Here is a 13,230-nt window from a genome sequence, read left to right as displayed (position 1 = left end):
TTAAATTTTAGTTGGAATTATCGTATAATTAAAATGGTGGTTATAATAGGGAGCATTTTTGCTCACCACCAACACCATATTTATTACTTTTAGATGAGTTTGAATTTCGAGATTCATGTAGTGGATAAGCACAAATCTCAAAATTCAAAATCATCTAACGGTGATAAAGAAGTTGATGAGCATACACCACACTAAGGGCTGGTTTGGTATTGTTGTGCTTTGAAAAAAAGCTGTTTATGCTGTGATGTGAGAATAAGCAGCTGTGAAATAAAACAACATAGTGTTTGGTAAATTTTTTTTGTAAAAGTGCTTTTGAAATAAAAAAAGCAGTATTATAGTGTTAAAATTGTGAAAAAAATGTGAAAAATTGTGAAAAAAAATTGTTTTTGGTTTTTCAAAGATGGGTTTTGCAGCTTCTTGTTTTTGGTTTTTTTCACCAAAAATTGTGAAAAAAAATTGAAGCTAAATGTTTACCAAACACAAAAACAGCTCCCAACTTTTTTTTATATAACTTTTTTTAGAATCACCTCAGTATCAAATCAGGCCTAAATGATAGTGATAAAAAATGAACATAATTCTGCGTAGGGTTTAAAATTTGGTTACTTTTTCAAATTCTCCCATTGAATACACCCAATACAAGTCCAATTGATCTTTAGATTCGATACTCTTCTTCTTCTCCGCTTCTCTCTGTCTCTCACTTCCACTGTTCCACAACTTTCCCCTTCCCCAAGTTTCCACCATTATACTTTTCCCCCTTCACTTTCCCCAAGTTTCTGTAAATTCCCCACCTTTCCTCCCTTTCCCAAATCCCACGGCCTCCCGAATCCGAATCCGATTCCAATTCTAATCCCCACCCCCCCGCCACCGCCTCCTCCACCCCTACAAAAAAAACCCCATAACCCCACCACCCATCTACAGCCGAATGGCAAAGATGATGCTCCGAGTTCGCAGCAGAGACGGCCTCGAACGAGTGACTGTGGAGAACCCACAGGGCACCACCGTCTCCGAACTCAAATCCCTGATTCAAACCCAGCTCCGAATCCCTTTCCAGAACCAGACCATCTCCACCAACCAGAACCTCCTCTTGGCGAAAACCCAGGAAGAAATCGCCCGATTCACCGACATGGCCAATCCCAATACGCCTCTGACGGCGCTGAATCTCGCACATGGGTCGATTTTGTACTTGGCTTACGACGGCGAGCGCACCGTCGCCGGGCCGGCTTTTCACCCCGCGGGCTCTTTCGGGAGGAAGATGACCATGGATGATTTGATCGCCAAGCAGATGAAGGTCACGCGCCAGGAGAACCCTCACTGTGAACTGGTGTCGTTCGATCGGGATTGCGCTAATGCATTCCAGCATTATGTGAGTGAGACGCTGGCTTTTGCGGCGAAGCGGGGAGGGTTTATGTACGGTACGGTGTCGGAGGAGGGGAAGGTGGAGGTGGATTTCATCTACGAGCCTCCGCAGCAGGGGACGGAGGAGAATTTGGTGTTTTACAGAGACCCGGAGGAGGAGAAGGCGGTGGAGGCTATTGCTATGGGGTTGGGGATGAGGCGGGTCGGGTTTATATTCACCCAGTCAGTGAGCCAGGACACAAAGGACTATACTTTGTCGAATAGGGAGGTGCTTCAGGCGGCCGAGTTCCACTCCGAGGGCGGCTTGAAGGAGTGGGTGACCGCCATGGTTAAGTTGGAGGTGAATGAGGATGGTGGTGCTGATGTGCATTTTGAAGCTTTTCAGATGAGTGATGTGTGTATTAAATTGTTTAAGGAAGGGTGGTTTGAGACTGAGATTGGAGAGGGTGATGATCCCAAGTTGTCCAAGATGAAGAAGGATGTTGTCCTTGGAGTGAAGGATACTAAGGAGGTGGACAATGATTTTTTCTTGGTGGTAGTAAAGATCTTCGATCACCAGGTGCGCTTCGATTCAATTGTTTTGTTTTGTCTTAGTTTACTTGAACAATTTGAATTGCACTATTTGTTTAGATTGTTGTTTATCTTGATGATGATTGTTACTTTTTCGGTTTTCCCCCTAACAATCACTGTCCCGGTTGATAGTTGAAGCATGTCTATAACCTAGTGTGGCATTGAACTCTCTAGAACCTTGTATTGTTGTGAAATAGGCAATGAACTCTTTTGAATAGTGTTATTAAAGTCATGGAAATAATGTGAAAATGTGGTAGGAAATAAGAAAATTGGGGTAAAATCATGTTATGATGAAGGCAATTGCATAGCCTGTTTCCTTATTTATTCTAGTTGTATTCAATAGCTTACTTTGGTTTTGAATTGCCTGCTGTTCAGTAGATGTTTAAGACTGGATGTGGAGGAAATTTTGTTGCCGTTATATCTGTGTGTGGGTTGGACATTCCACTTTCCTAGTTAGTGTTGTGCTTTTTGCTGTTGATAAGGGTCTGAGCTGTATGGGTATATATTATAGGGTTATACACGCATTAGTTCTTCTGAATCAATTTTCCAAGAATTAGATCCCATTCCCTATACTTACAGTCGACACTGAAGCTTGACCAATTGACCGGATAGTTGAGGGTGCGGTGTTCACTCATATGTTGGTAGTTCGAGTATTTGCAAATTTAATTAGTGTACAGTTTTTCTTGTTTAGTTTTATTCATTTATTTTTCAATAAGCATTTGTCATTTCTTGGCTGAGATTTCAGTAGTTCGCTTTGGTTTTGGGTTGCCTGCAAGGACCTGGGGTTCCCTGGCTTTCTAGCTCGTCACTCGAGTAATAAGATTTGGTTTAGTTGATACTTGGTAGAGCAATTTTGAATGTGTTATATGTGTATGCAATATTTCCAGGACAGGAGATGAGCTCTTTTGCATCTCTCCAAACTTTTGCATTTCGTATGTTATATTCCTTTCAGGAACCTGTGTTTTATTTGCGGTAAATCTGCTATAGAGTACATATCTTCAGTGGGCATTCAATTCTTCAAAACTCTTGGCTGTTTTTTGGATCTCAATCATTTAGTGCCTTACTTTTGCCACGTGATCATTTTTTCTTGAAGTTGCTTGAACTTACCTATTTGGTAGACAGGGAACAAGAACAACAATATTTGATTCAGCAAGTCCAAGTTTGTGTGGACGATAGCACTGATGACCTATTCTTGGTGTAATGATTAGTGGAAACATATTTGGGGAGGGAAAGAAAAGAAAAGAAAAAATAAATTAGGGACAGAGCACTTTGATGTTTAAATAGCACAGATGGGATGAATCCACTCCAAGTGGTTAATCTTAAAAAAGGAAAAGTTGTTTGTTATCTTTAATAATTTGTGAAAGTGATCTCAGAAAGGTCTCTAGTAGTGACCCTATACGATTCACTCTACTAGGGCTCTTTAGCAAGTGTTGTTGAATATCTAATTTATTTGCGGCCAAAGTAATGGAAATACTAGGGCGCTAGTCCCGCAGTTATTACGGATTGACAAGGTTGAAGGTATCAAAATGCAAGGAGTATCGGGATGCATGGATTATAATCATTATCTGGGAAACACTTGCCGTATACGATGTTTACTGTTGTGAGACAATAGCTAACTTTCACTAAATAGTGAGATATCACTTGGCAATGATTTATAAATTAGATGGTTTCACCTTAAGATTTATATATCTTGTACAATCACTTTGCTGCATAGGTTTACCTACTTACTGCGTTTTCCGTTTGCTTGTGTTTCTTCCTGTGAAGAAGACATATCTGTTGTTCTGACATGAACTTGTATCACAATGCAGGGGCCACTTTCATCATCCTTTCCTATTGAGAATCGTAACACCCCAGTGACATTGAAGGCTCTGAAAACTCATCTGGATCGTGCTAAGAATCTTCCACTTGTGAAGCGAATTTCGGATTTCCATTTGCTGCTCTTACTGGCCAGGTTTCTAGACGTTGCTAACGATGTTCCTGCTTTGGCAGTGTGTGTCCATACACAATCACCCATACCAGAAGGCTACCAGTTATTGATCGAGACTATGGCCAATACTTCTTAGTGCTGCCCTTTCGGAAACTGGTAGATTCTATACCAATGATCCTTGGTCGCGGTTAGCTCCTACGCAATGCCATGCACCACCCGAAAAGGTTGCTTTGCACCTGACTAGCTTACGTTTTAACGTGTCTTTTCTCGGGCAGTTTAAGTTATGTATTAAAAGTTTCTGGTCTGGATGTTTATGCTTGCCAGTACTAGGCTTGAGTCGTCGTCGTTGTCGTCGCCTGTATTATAATTTTATGATTTATAAATTGATCTTCTAAACCATGGTGCTAATTGCTTATCGGTTGTCGATCGTCGGAGGTGAGCACCGATGAGAGTCGTGCAACTTTTGTGTGAGTGGTAAACTTGGGAAAGGTGGTGGTAAATTTAAAGGGAGGACAACAAATACCACTCGAGACATTTTATTCGATGATTCAACACCCACATTTCACTTTTACTTTAGGATGCTTAAATTTTCGACAAAAAAACTCACGGAAAAAACCATATCGTGCCGTTTATATAAGGACCAACGATTTTTATTAACTTATTTTGCTGGTCTGATCTCTCGTTTATACAAATCAAGAGTCTGAATTTCTTATTCTTTAGACTTCGAACGGAATCCAAATTCCTTTATAATGATAACAAAGTCAAATAAAATAAACGTAATTATGTTGAGAGGACAAGTTTTAGTCAACGCAATGTTTTACCTAAGTCATCCATAGCTCAAAGAAGTGGCAAAAATATTCCTAAGAAAACGGTCCTTAACACGTGATATTTACTTCCATAATTTCAAATGAAAATAAATGGGATGTATTCGCGCAAATTTCAAACAAAAATTAAGCGTGATACATTTGCAGTAAAATTACGTTATAATAGTTGAACTATCATAAAACTTCTTTGAGTAATATTTTGCAAATTTTTAAAAGTCCAAGTGGCGTTTGTGCGTAATCCCTAACTTATTAATTAGAGTTTTAAGATATTTTTTAGGGAACTTTAATGAAAAGATTTAGGTACTGTTCATTTTAACGAAAAACTATATTTTTACACGAAAAGGTAAATCTTGAATATACTATTTACTTTACCCTTTATTTTATTATTTTCGTTAAAACTCAAAGTTTTCAAATCATTTTCATTAATTTTCTTTATTTTTTATGATAATGATTAATTTCTCACGAGGTTTGGAAGGAAATTCAAATTTCATTCTAATTAAAAACTTTAAAAAATGAAAATAAAAAGAAGTGTTGAAATATAAGAGGCCCTCCGATCTAGATGAAGAAAAACTCCTTTTCACTTATAGGCGGGAGATTTCTCTCTCCCTCTCTCTCTCTCTCTCTCTCTCTGTCTCTCTCTCTCTAAGTTAGGGCAAATCTCGTGCTCACTGAACCAGTAGCCTGTAGCCCATGGAGGAGCCACCGTCAGCCACCGCGGCGGAACCGTCGACGACTGTCCTCCGCGTAAGTTTCATTTCTCTTTACTCTCTGTCTTCCTCTCAATTCTGTGAAATTGGTTGTGTACCTGATACGGTGCGTTTCGTTGTTGACTAGCAGAAGAGGACTAGGGGTCGGACTCAGACCACTGAGAACCCTGAGAGGACCACCACCGGGAGCGACCAGGAGGAGCGCGAGAGCTCACCCGATGACTTCAAAGAAGCTCGTCCTAGAGCTAAACGAGGTCGACCTGCCGCTGCCGCTGCCGCTGGCCCTTCTGCCGCCGCACCGCAGAAACTCGCCGGCCTCACCTTGATTGGTACTTCAATTCGTACACTAATTATATGTAACCATGTGAAACGCCATGATTACATTGATATATTACCTGTTCTCTTGATTTCTTGCCTATTTAGTTAAATGGTTCGGCTGGATGATTTTACGAGTGAAGAAATTTTAAAGGATTGAGATAAACTTTTTTGACTGAATTCTGTATCTATAAATTTACGATTCCCACTAAGTTGCTACAGGGTTTCCTGCTTCATTCATTCATTCATTCATTCCCTACTAAGCAATCATGTAGGATGGTAATGTTAGTGTTGGGTCATGGCCTTGGCATGAAACCATTTGAACTCGTTTGTTCAGGACCGGAGTTCTTGTGAACCGACTCAACCTTTAATTTTTGAATGATTCTTTATAATTTGGGTCCTAATTTCAAAGCCACACTGTATGAGGATTAAGGATGGTGTGTGTAGAGAGTTTAAATTTACTCTGGTGATATTTTGCAGAGGTCATCAAGGGCAATGGGAAACTTATCCCTCAAGCAGTCAAGCTTTGGGTTGAGCGATATGAAAAGGATCCAAAACCTGCTATGGTTGAACTTTTGATGATGCTGTTTGAGGTAATCTGGAAGACCTTTTAGTAATTAAATCAAAAGTAACAGAATGTCACTGATTCAGTTAATTGTTGATTGCGAAAGGCATATCTAAAGAATATTATAAAAGAGGGAAGCACCCCCATCTCAGTTGGACATATATTTTCCTCCAATCAAAATACTAGTCATCCCTGAGTAGCTTGTGAATGATGAGACTTAAATATGTGTAGGCATGTGGGGCCAAGTATCAATTCAAAGGAGAGTTGCTGGACGAGATTGATGTTGATGATGTTGTGGTTGCTCTTGTCGAGCTTGCTAGAAGTGTATCCTTCATTTCTTTATTGTTATGGTCTTTGTGGTTTATAATTGCTCATAGTTCTGTCTTATGTTAATAATGGATGTGTTAGCAGCTGTAAAATGAGCTTGAGGTCAAGTTTGTCTGGTAATTGAGTCCTTTTTGTACTATAGCCTATAGGTTTGTTGTTAGTTAGTGAATTTATTATCCACTTTTTGTAAGCCTTTCTGTTTTCAATAAAAGTTTGTTTCTTATAAAAAAGAAAAAGGGCTCTGTCTTTTGTGATTCTCTTTTACTTGTGCTTTACTTTTTTCTGCCATCTTTCAGTTCCTAGTGAGAAAATAAGTTTCTAAGCTATTAAGTGGTTGTATATCAATATCTTTTTGGTCCAAAGTTATCCTTCACTCCTCTGACCTCTTAGGGTAATGTTGAAGATTACCAAAGTTCGAAAAAGAAGGAATTTAAGAACTTCAAAGAAAATCTTCAATCTTTCTGGGATAATTTGGTCCGTGAATGTCAACATGGGCCATTGGTTGATCAGATCTTGTTCGAGAAATGCATGGATTATATAATTGCTTTGTCATGGTTAGTGCTCAAATATTTGAAGTTACTATAGTTACAGCTGCATTTATCTATTACCTAAGCTCTCGTTTGAATGGTTTGGTTGTGTTAACCAGCACTCCTCCAAGAGTTTATCGTCAAGCTGCTACTTTGACGGGTCTCCAGCTTGTTACATCGTTTATATCTGTTGCTAACACCCTTGGTGCTCAGCGAGAAACTACTCGTAGACAATTAGATGCTGAAAAAAAGAAACAAACTGAGGGGCCTCGTGTGGAGTCACTGAACAAGAGGTTTTCAACGACTCATGACAAGATAACTATACTAGAACAGATGATGCGCAAGATATTTCAAGGGTAGGATATTCTGACTTGGCACTATAAGAAGCAACGAAAACTGATTCCGAGTCCTTTCTAAAAAAAATAAAAAACTTGATTTGGTAAAGTTCTGTCTTTATAATAATCCTGTAGTTCTTTATAACAGTTTAAGCCATCATTGTAGGTTATTTGTGCATCGCTATCGAGACATTGATCCAAATATTCGGATGTCTTGCATAGAGTCACTAGGCGTGTGGATTCTTTCCTATCCATCACTGTTCTTGCAGGATTTATACCTGAAGTATCTTGGCTGGACACTAAATGACAAAGTAAGTTTGTGATTATAGATTTTTCTAAAACTAATTTCCTTATGTGCTTGACAAACCTCGTGTATTATTCTTTTTTTTTTCTGCTTCTAAGAGTGCTGGTGTAAGAAAAGCTTCCGTCCTTGCATTGCAAAATCTTTATGAGGTTGATGATAATGTGCCAACTCTTGGTCTATTCACCGAAAGATTTTCTAGTCGGATGATTGATCTTGCTGATGACATCGACATTTCTGTGGCTGTATGTGCAATTGGCCTTGTTAAACAACTACTAAGGTGCCTGTCTGTGTTTGGAACTCTTTAAAAATTAATTATTCCCTTTTTACTATTTGTGTGAAAGCTGATTGAATTAAATTCTTTCTACGCTGCAGACACCAGCTTCTACAAGATGATGATTTGATTCCTTTATATGATCTGCTTATCGATAACCTACCAGAGATCAGGCATGCTATAGGGGCATTAGTGTATGAACACTTGATTTCTCAGAAGTTTAATAGCTCCCAATCTGGTGCAAAAGGTTTCACTTTTTCCAAACTCTATTGCACTTGTGGATTTTATTATTCCATGTTATCAACCAGTTCTCAGAACAAGTACATGTGTTGATGAAACTATTCTTTGCAGGAGATGGCAGCAATTCTTCTGAGGTCCATCTTGGGAGAATGTTGAAAATTCTAAATGAGTTCTCTGCCGATCCAATTCTAAGCATCTATGTCATTGATGATGTTTGGGAGTACATGAAGGCAATGAAGGTGTGTTTTTTATTTTTGTTTTTTGTTAAGTAGTACTTTTAATTTATGCCTTTCAACCTCTATCTTTATTGAAAGTTACTTCTTCCTCCAAAAAAAGAAAAACTCAAGAGGCTTATTCCTTGGAGAAGCTAATTGAGATATATTTTTCAATGGACATCATTATGTTCACGAAATGTTTACAGTATATGTCGAATGTGAACAAAAGGTAGTCTAGGTGGATTGACCTTCAAGCAAAATCAATACACTCCAATTGGTCAATATCTTTTATTCTGTAATGCTTGGGAAAGGGCTGGCCTCCAAGTTAAATTGAGAGGCTCTAGTCTAGCTTGCCAAATATTATTCACATGTCAATTAAAAGATAAAAAAAATGGAAGTCAGCGGGAGCCCTCCATATACTTTTATTGTTTCTTAGGCTGGTGATACTTTGCAGGATTGGAAGTGTATTATCTCCATGCTTTTGAATGAGAATCCATTGATCGAGCTTACTGAGGAGGATGCAACAAACTTGGTACGACTTCTTTGTTCATCTGTCAAAAAGGCCGTAGGAGAGAGGATTGTTCCTGCCACCGATAACCGAAAGCCACATTACAGTAAAGCTCAAAAAGTGCGTAAATTCACCTTATCTTTTATCCCTTTGTTTTCTGAAACACCTTTTCAATTAAAGTAGTCATTGTTCTTTTTGTCAGTATATATGGTGTTTACGGCTTGATTAGACAAGCCTCATGAATTTTGGTGCTTTTCAATTTTGATATTGGATTGTTTTTCCAGTTACTGTTGCCTGATTTGCTTATGTCTGACTGACGCTGCTGCCTTTGTTAAATAAGTGCTGAATGTTGTGTTATCTTTGTGTTGCTTGGTATTTGCCATGTTAATCAAGCATGTTTTGGGAATGAATTTAATAGTTGTCATGCTTTCCTTGAAGCTTACTGCTCCGTTTGTGTCTTTTCCTGCCAGAAGTCTTCATGCTGGTTTTACTGAAACATACAAAAGAGGTCTTGATTCTAAATTGCATTTTATTATGAATGTCAGGAAGTATTTGAACACAACAGACGAGATATAACTCTTGCCATGATGAAGAATTACCCATTACTTCTACGGAAGTTCATGGCTGACAAAACAAAAGTACCATCACTGATTGAAATTATCGTGCACATGAATCTTGAGCTATATTCCCTGAAGAGGCAGGAGCAGGTGGGTAGCTGATTGGTTTTTCCGTTGCTTGTTATATTTCTATACAATGTAGTCTCAAAGAAATTGCCATATGCTTTTCCAGAACTTCAAAACTGTCCTTCAACTCATCAAGGAGGCATTTTTTAAACATGGTGAGAGGGAGGCACTGAGATCTTGCGTAAATGCTATCAACCTTTGTTCCACGGAGAGTCAAGGGGAGCTAAAAGATTTTGCTCGTAATACACTAAAGGAACTTCAGGATGAGCTTATTGCCAAGCTTAAATCTGCAATGAAAGAAGTGGCGGTATATTTCAATCATATACTCTTTTCTTCCTTCCTTGCCAACTGACGGAAATGTGGTAAGTTAAATGTTATTGGAACTGCAGGATGGTGGTGATGAATATCCTCTTCTGGTGAATTTGAAAAGGTTGTATGAGCTTCAATTAACAAGAGCTGTTTCTACTGATACCTTGTATGAAGATCTTGTCTCAACTCTTCAGAGTCATACAAGCAGGGACCATGAGGTTTGTTTGTGGTTACTTTAGAATAGAAATCGTTGTCTGTATTTTCAGATTTTCTTGCAGTCATTTATTATTTTGCTGCTAATGCTCATTTCAGGTTATCAGTTTTCTGCTTCTCAACATGTCTCTGCATTTGGAATGGTCTCTGCAGTCAATCATCACTAGTGAGACTGTCTCTGAAGCATCTTTGTCTTCTCTATTGGTGAAACGCAATTCCTTGTCTCAGCAACTAGAGTACTTTCTTAACAGCCCTCCTGAATTGGAGGGTAATCCTGCTAATCAGCTAGCTTGTAGGGTAAGCATTGTTACCTGAATTTTTTCGTATCTCAATAAATTCATACTAGCTATATAATTTGGATTGGATTTGGAAAATTTATGGACCAGTCTAATGAAATAATTGCTGTGCTCAAGGTTTGTATTCTGCTATCAGAGTTGTGGTTTATGTTTAGAAAGACACTTTTTGCTTCAACAAATCTGGAAAGGTTGGGATATCATCCAGATGCATCCATTCTTAAAAAATTTTGGAACCTATGTGTGCAACAGCTCAGTATTTCAGGTTAGTAATATGTTCTTGATCTCCTCTGTAGCTAAAAGTAATGTTTCAATTTCAGGTTCTAATTTTATATAAGATTTGACTTGTAATCTCTGGCCGAAAAATAATAATTGGACTTTGAATCAGAACAAACTACATGTTAAACTTAACCTTTTGTTATGTACTCAAAGGTCATTTCTGCGTCAAGATTGTAGGGAGACATTTTTCCATTATATTCGTTTATAAATTGTCTTTCCGATTTCTGTTTCACAGATGAGACAGAAGATGAATATGCGAACCGAGAATATATTGAGGAGGCAAACAGAGAAGCAGTAATTATTGCTGCTGCAAAGTTGGTTGCTAACGATGTAGGTTCTAAGGTGAGGATAGTATTTTTTGTATTTGTATATATATCTATCATATACTGAATGGTAAATTTCATCCTGTTAGATACGAATCATGTGCAGTCTGGTGGGTTTGTGATTTGCTATCCTAGCATATAGTTGCTCATGATTAAGCAAGTAGAAGTCCCAAAATGTATTTATGCCTGCTTGAGTTTATATATAAAGCTTTTGTAGGTTTTCTATAATTGATTGTTAATGCAGGAATATCTTGGTCCGGAGATTATCTCTCGATTTTTGATACATGGAACATCTGTAGCAGAGATTATTAAGAATCTCATTACTTGTCTAAAGAAGAAAGATGATGATCTTCCCAAAATTTTCTTCGAGGCGCTGAAAAAGGTATGACTCGTGAATATGGTTGGGGTCTTTGTTGTTGGTGGGGGCGGTAGGTGGAATGACAGTTAAATTTACTGATGTGTGCTGATATAAGAAATGTCATTGTTTTTTTAATTGATTAGGCCTACCAGCGGTACGTGGTTCAACTTTCTGAGAGTGATGATGAATCTTCAGCAAGCAAGTGTTTTCAAGAATGTAAAGAATTGGCTGCTCGGATTTCTGGGATGTTTATAGGTGCTGCCAGGAACAAGCACAGATCAAACATTCTAAAAATTGTTAGTGATGGCATAGAATATGCATTTCTAGATGCGCCGAAGCAGTTATCTTTTCTGGAAGGTGCTGTGATCCATTTCGTATCCAAATTGCCAACATCTGATATCCTGGACATGTAAGACTTTTTTCTAATAAAATATTGTCCTCTTTCGAAATTTTCCCAAGTTATACTTTCGCCATTTGCTATTAAATCTTTATGATTTCTTCTGCGAGCAGTGTGAAGGATGTCCAGAGCAGAACAGAAAATGTAAATACGGATGAAGATCCCAGTGGCTGGCGCCCCTATCACACGTTTGTTGACAACTTGCTTGAGAAATATGCAAAGAATGAAGGTATCCAAGGTATGACCAGACAGAACTTGTCTCTGTACTTTCCTCGCTAATCTTTCATCTGTGCATTATGTTTACAGGATTTTGGTTTAACGAAATATTTAAATCCTTGATATGTTACAATCATCTGGAGCTTCTGATGCATGCAATTGAATATGCTGCATTTTGTTGATCCTTGAAGGCTTTGTTTTGCAAGTATGATATTCTATTGTGTTTTAATCCGAGTATTGTATAACTGCAGATGAACAGGATGCCCCCTCTGTAAAGCGCAGGGGTCGCCCACGCAAAAAGCGTCGGGGAAAGGGACTCTTTGATGAGCAGAGTTCGAGTGAAGAAGAAGATTTAATAAGCGCATCGGACCATGAAAATGCTCAAGAGGAAGAAAACAAGCAAGACGACGAGGATGACGATGAAGATGCTCCTTTGATACAGTCATTTAGGTCATCGGCCAAGTTGAGGGCATTGAGAGTTGCAAGAGCGGAAACGAAGGCCAGATGAGGGCATTGAGAGCTTAAAGGTAATTTCGCCGCGTCAAAGCGGCTGATCGATGGTTTTTCTTTCGCTGTGCAGCATGTTTAAATTAGAATTGCAACCTGCACGTCGTACACTTGAAGGCGTATATAGTTTGTCGACTTGCACATCTGTCTAATCGTTTTCGGGTCTCCCTATTGGCTCGGTGGATCTTTATTACTGCATAATCGAGATTAATTAACCTTTCGAAGTATGTCATTACGCATAAATACATGTTCGGATCGAGCAACACTCCACGACGAGTGAGGATCCTCGTCGGATCCTCTGTGAGGATTTCTGAGATCTTCAAATCATATCCGTATATCATGTAGTCAGAAATCATTATAATTTTTTTTATTTAAAATTGAATATAAACAATACCTAATAAAAACTGATCGCACGATATATGATAAACGGATATGATTCGAGGATTTCTGGGATTTTTACAAAGAGGATCCTCTCTCCTCCACAACAGAAAGAACTTGTATGGTAAGTTCGATGGACTAGGGTTGGTTATGGTCTGGTTCAGTTCGCTGCACGCCAAACCCGAAAACCAAACTGAATTAACAAATTTAGTTTGGTTCGGTTTCTGATTGGTTCATTTCGGTTTGGTTTGTGCTCGAACCCGTTAGATCTTTTCTTGTTGGG

General features: G+C 38.6%; 2 protein-coding genes across 2 annotated transcripts; both read left to right on the top strand.

Annotated features, from left to right (window-relative positions):
* The first annotated feature begins 661 nt into the window (after positions 1-661).
* LOC103938783 (NPL4-like protein 2) lies at positions 662-4,249 on the top strand. The gene is made up of 2 exons (XM_009348825.3): positions 662-1,915; positions 3,735-4,249. Exons 1-2 carry the CDS (start codon positions 923-925, stop codon positions 3,987-3,989), a joined length of 1,248 nt encoding a protein of 415 aa, XP_009347100.2. The 5' UTR covers positions 662-922; the 3' UTR covers positions 3,990-4,249.
* A 1,035-nt stretch (positions 4,250-5,284) lies between these two features.
* Positions 5,285-12,789, top strand: LOC103938784 (sister-chromatid cohesion protein 3). The gene is made up of 21 exons (XM_009348827.3): positions 5,285-5,421; positions 5,515-5,713; positions 6,180-6,292; positions 6,496-6,588; positions 6,982-7,145; positions 7,238-7,474; positions 7,620-7,764; positions 7,856-8,034; positions 8,130-8,275; positions 8,380-8,507; positions 8,938-9,111; positions 9,537-9,698; positions 9,781-9,981; positions 10,064-10,201; positions 10,296-10,493; positions 10,610-10,754; positions 11,004-11,110; positions 11,336-11,473; positions 11,593-11,858; positions 11,960-12,084; positions 12,314-12,789. Exons 1-21 carry the CDS (start codon positions 5,368-5,370, stop codon positions 12,568-12,570), a joined length of 3,369 nt encoding a protein of 1,122 aa, XP_009347102.2. The 5' UTR covers positions 5,285-5,367; the 3' UTR covers positions 12,571-12,789.
* Positions 12,790-13,230: the final 441 nt, after the last annotated feature.

This window comes from the organism of the source record quoted next, unplaced genomic scaffold, assembly GCF_019419815.1.
Source record: "Pyrus x bretschneideri cultivar Hongxiangsu unplaced genomic scaffold, Pyrus_bretschneideri_v1 Contig25, whole genome shotgun sequence".
Lineage (NCBI taxonomy): Eukaryota > Viridiplantae > Streptophyta > Magnoliopsida > Rosales > Rosaceae > Pyrus > Pyrus x bretschneideri.
This window is presented reverse-complemented; position numbering and strand designations above follow the sequence as displayed.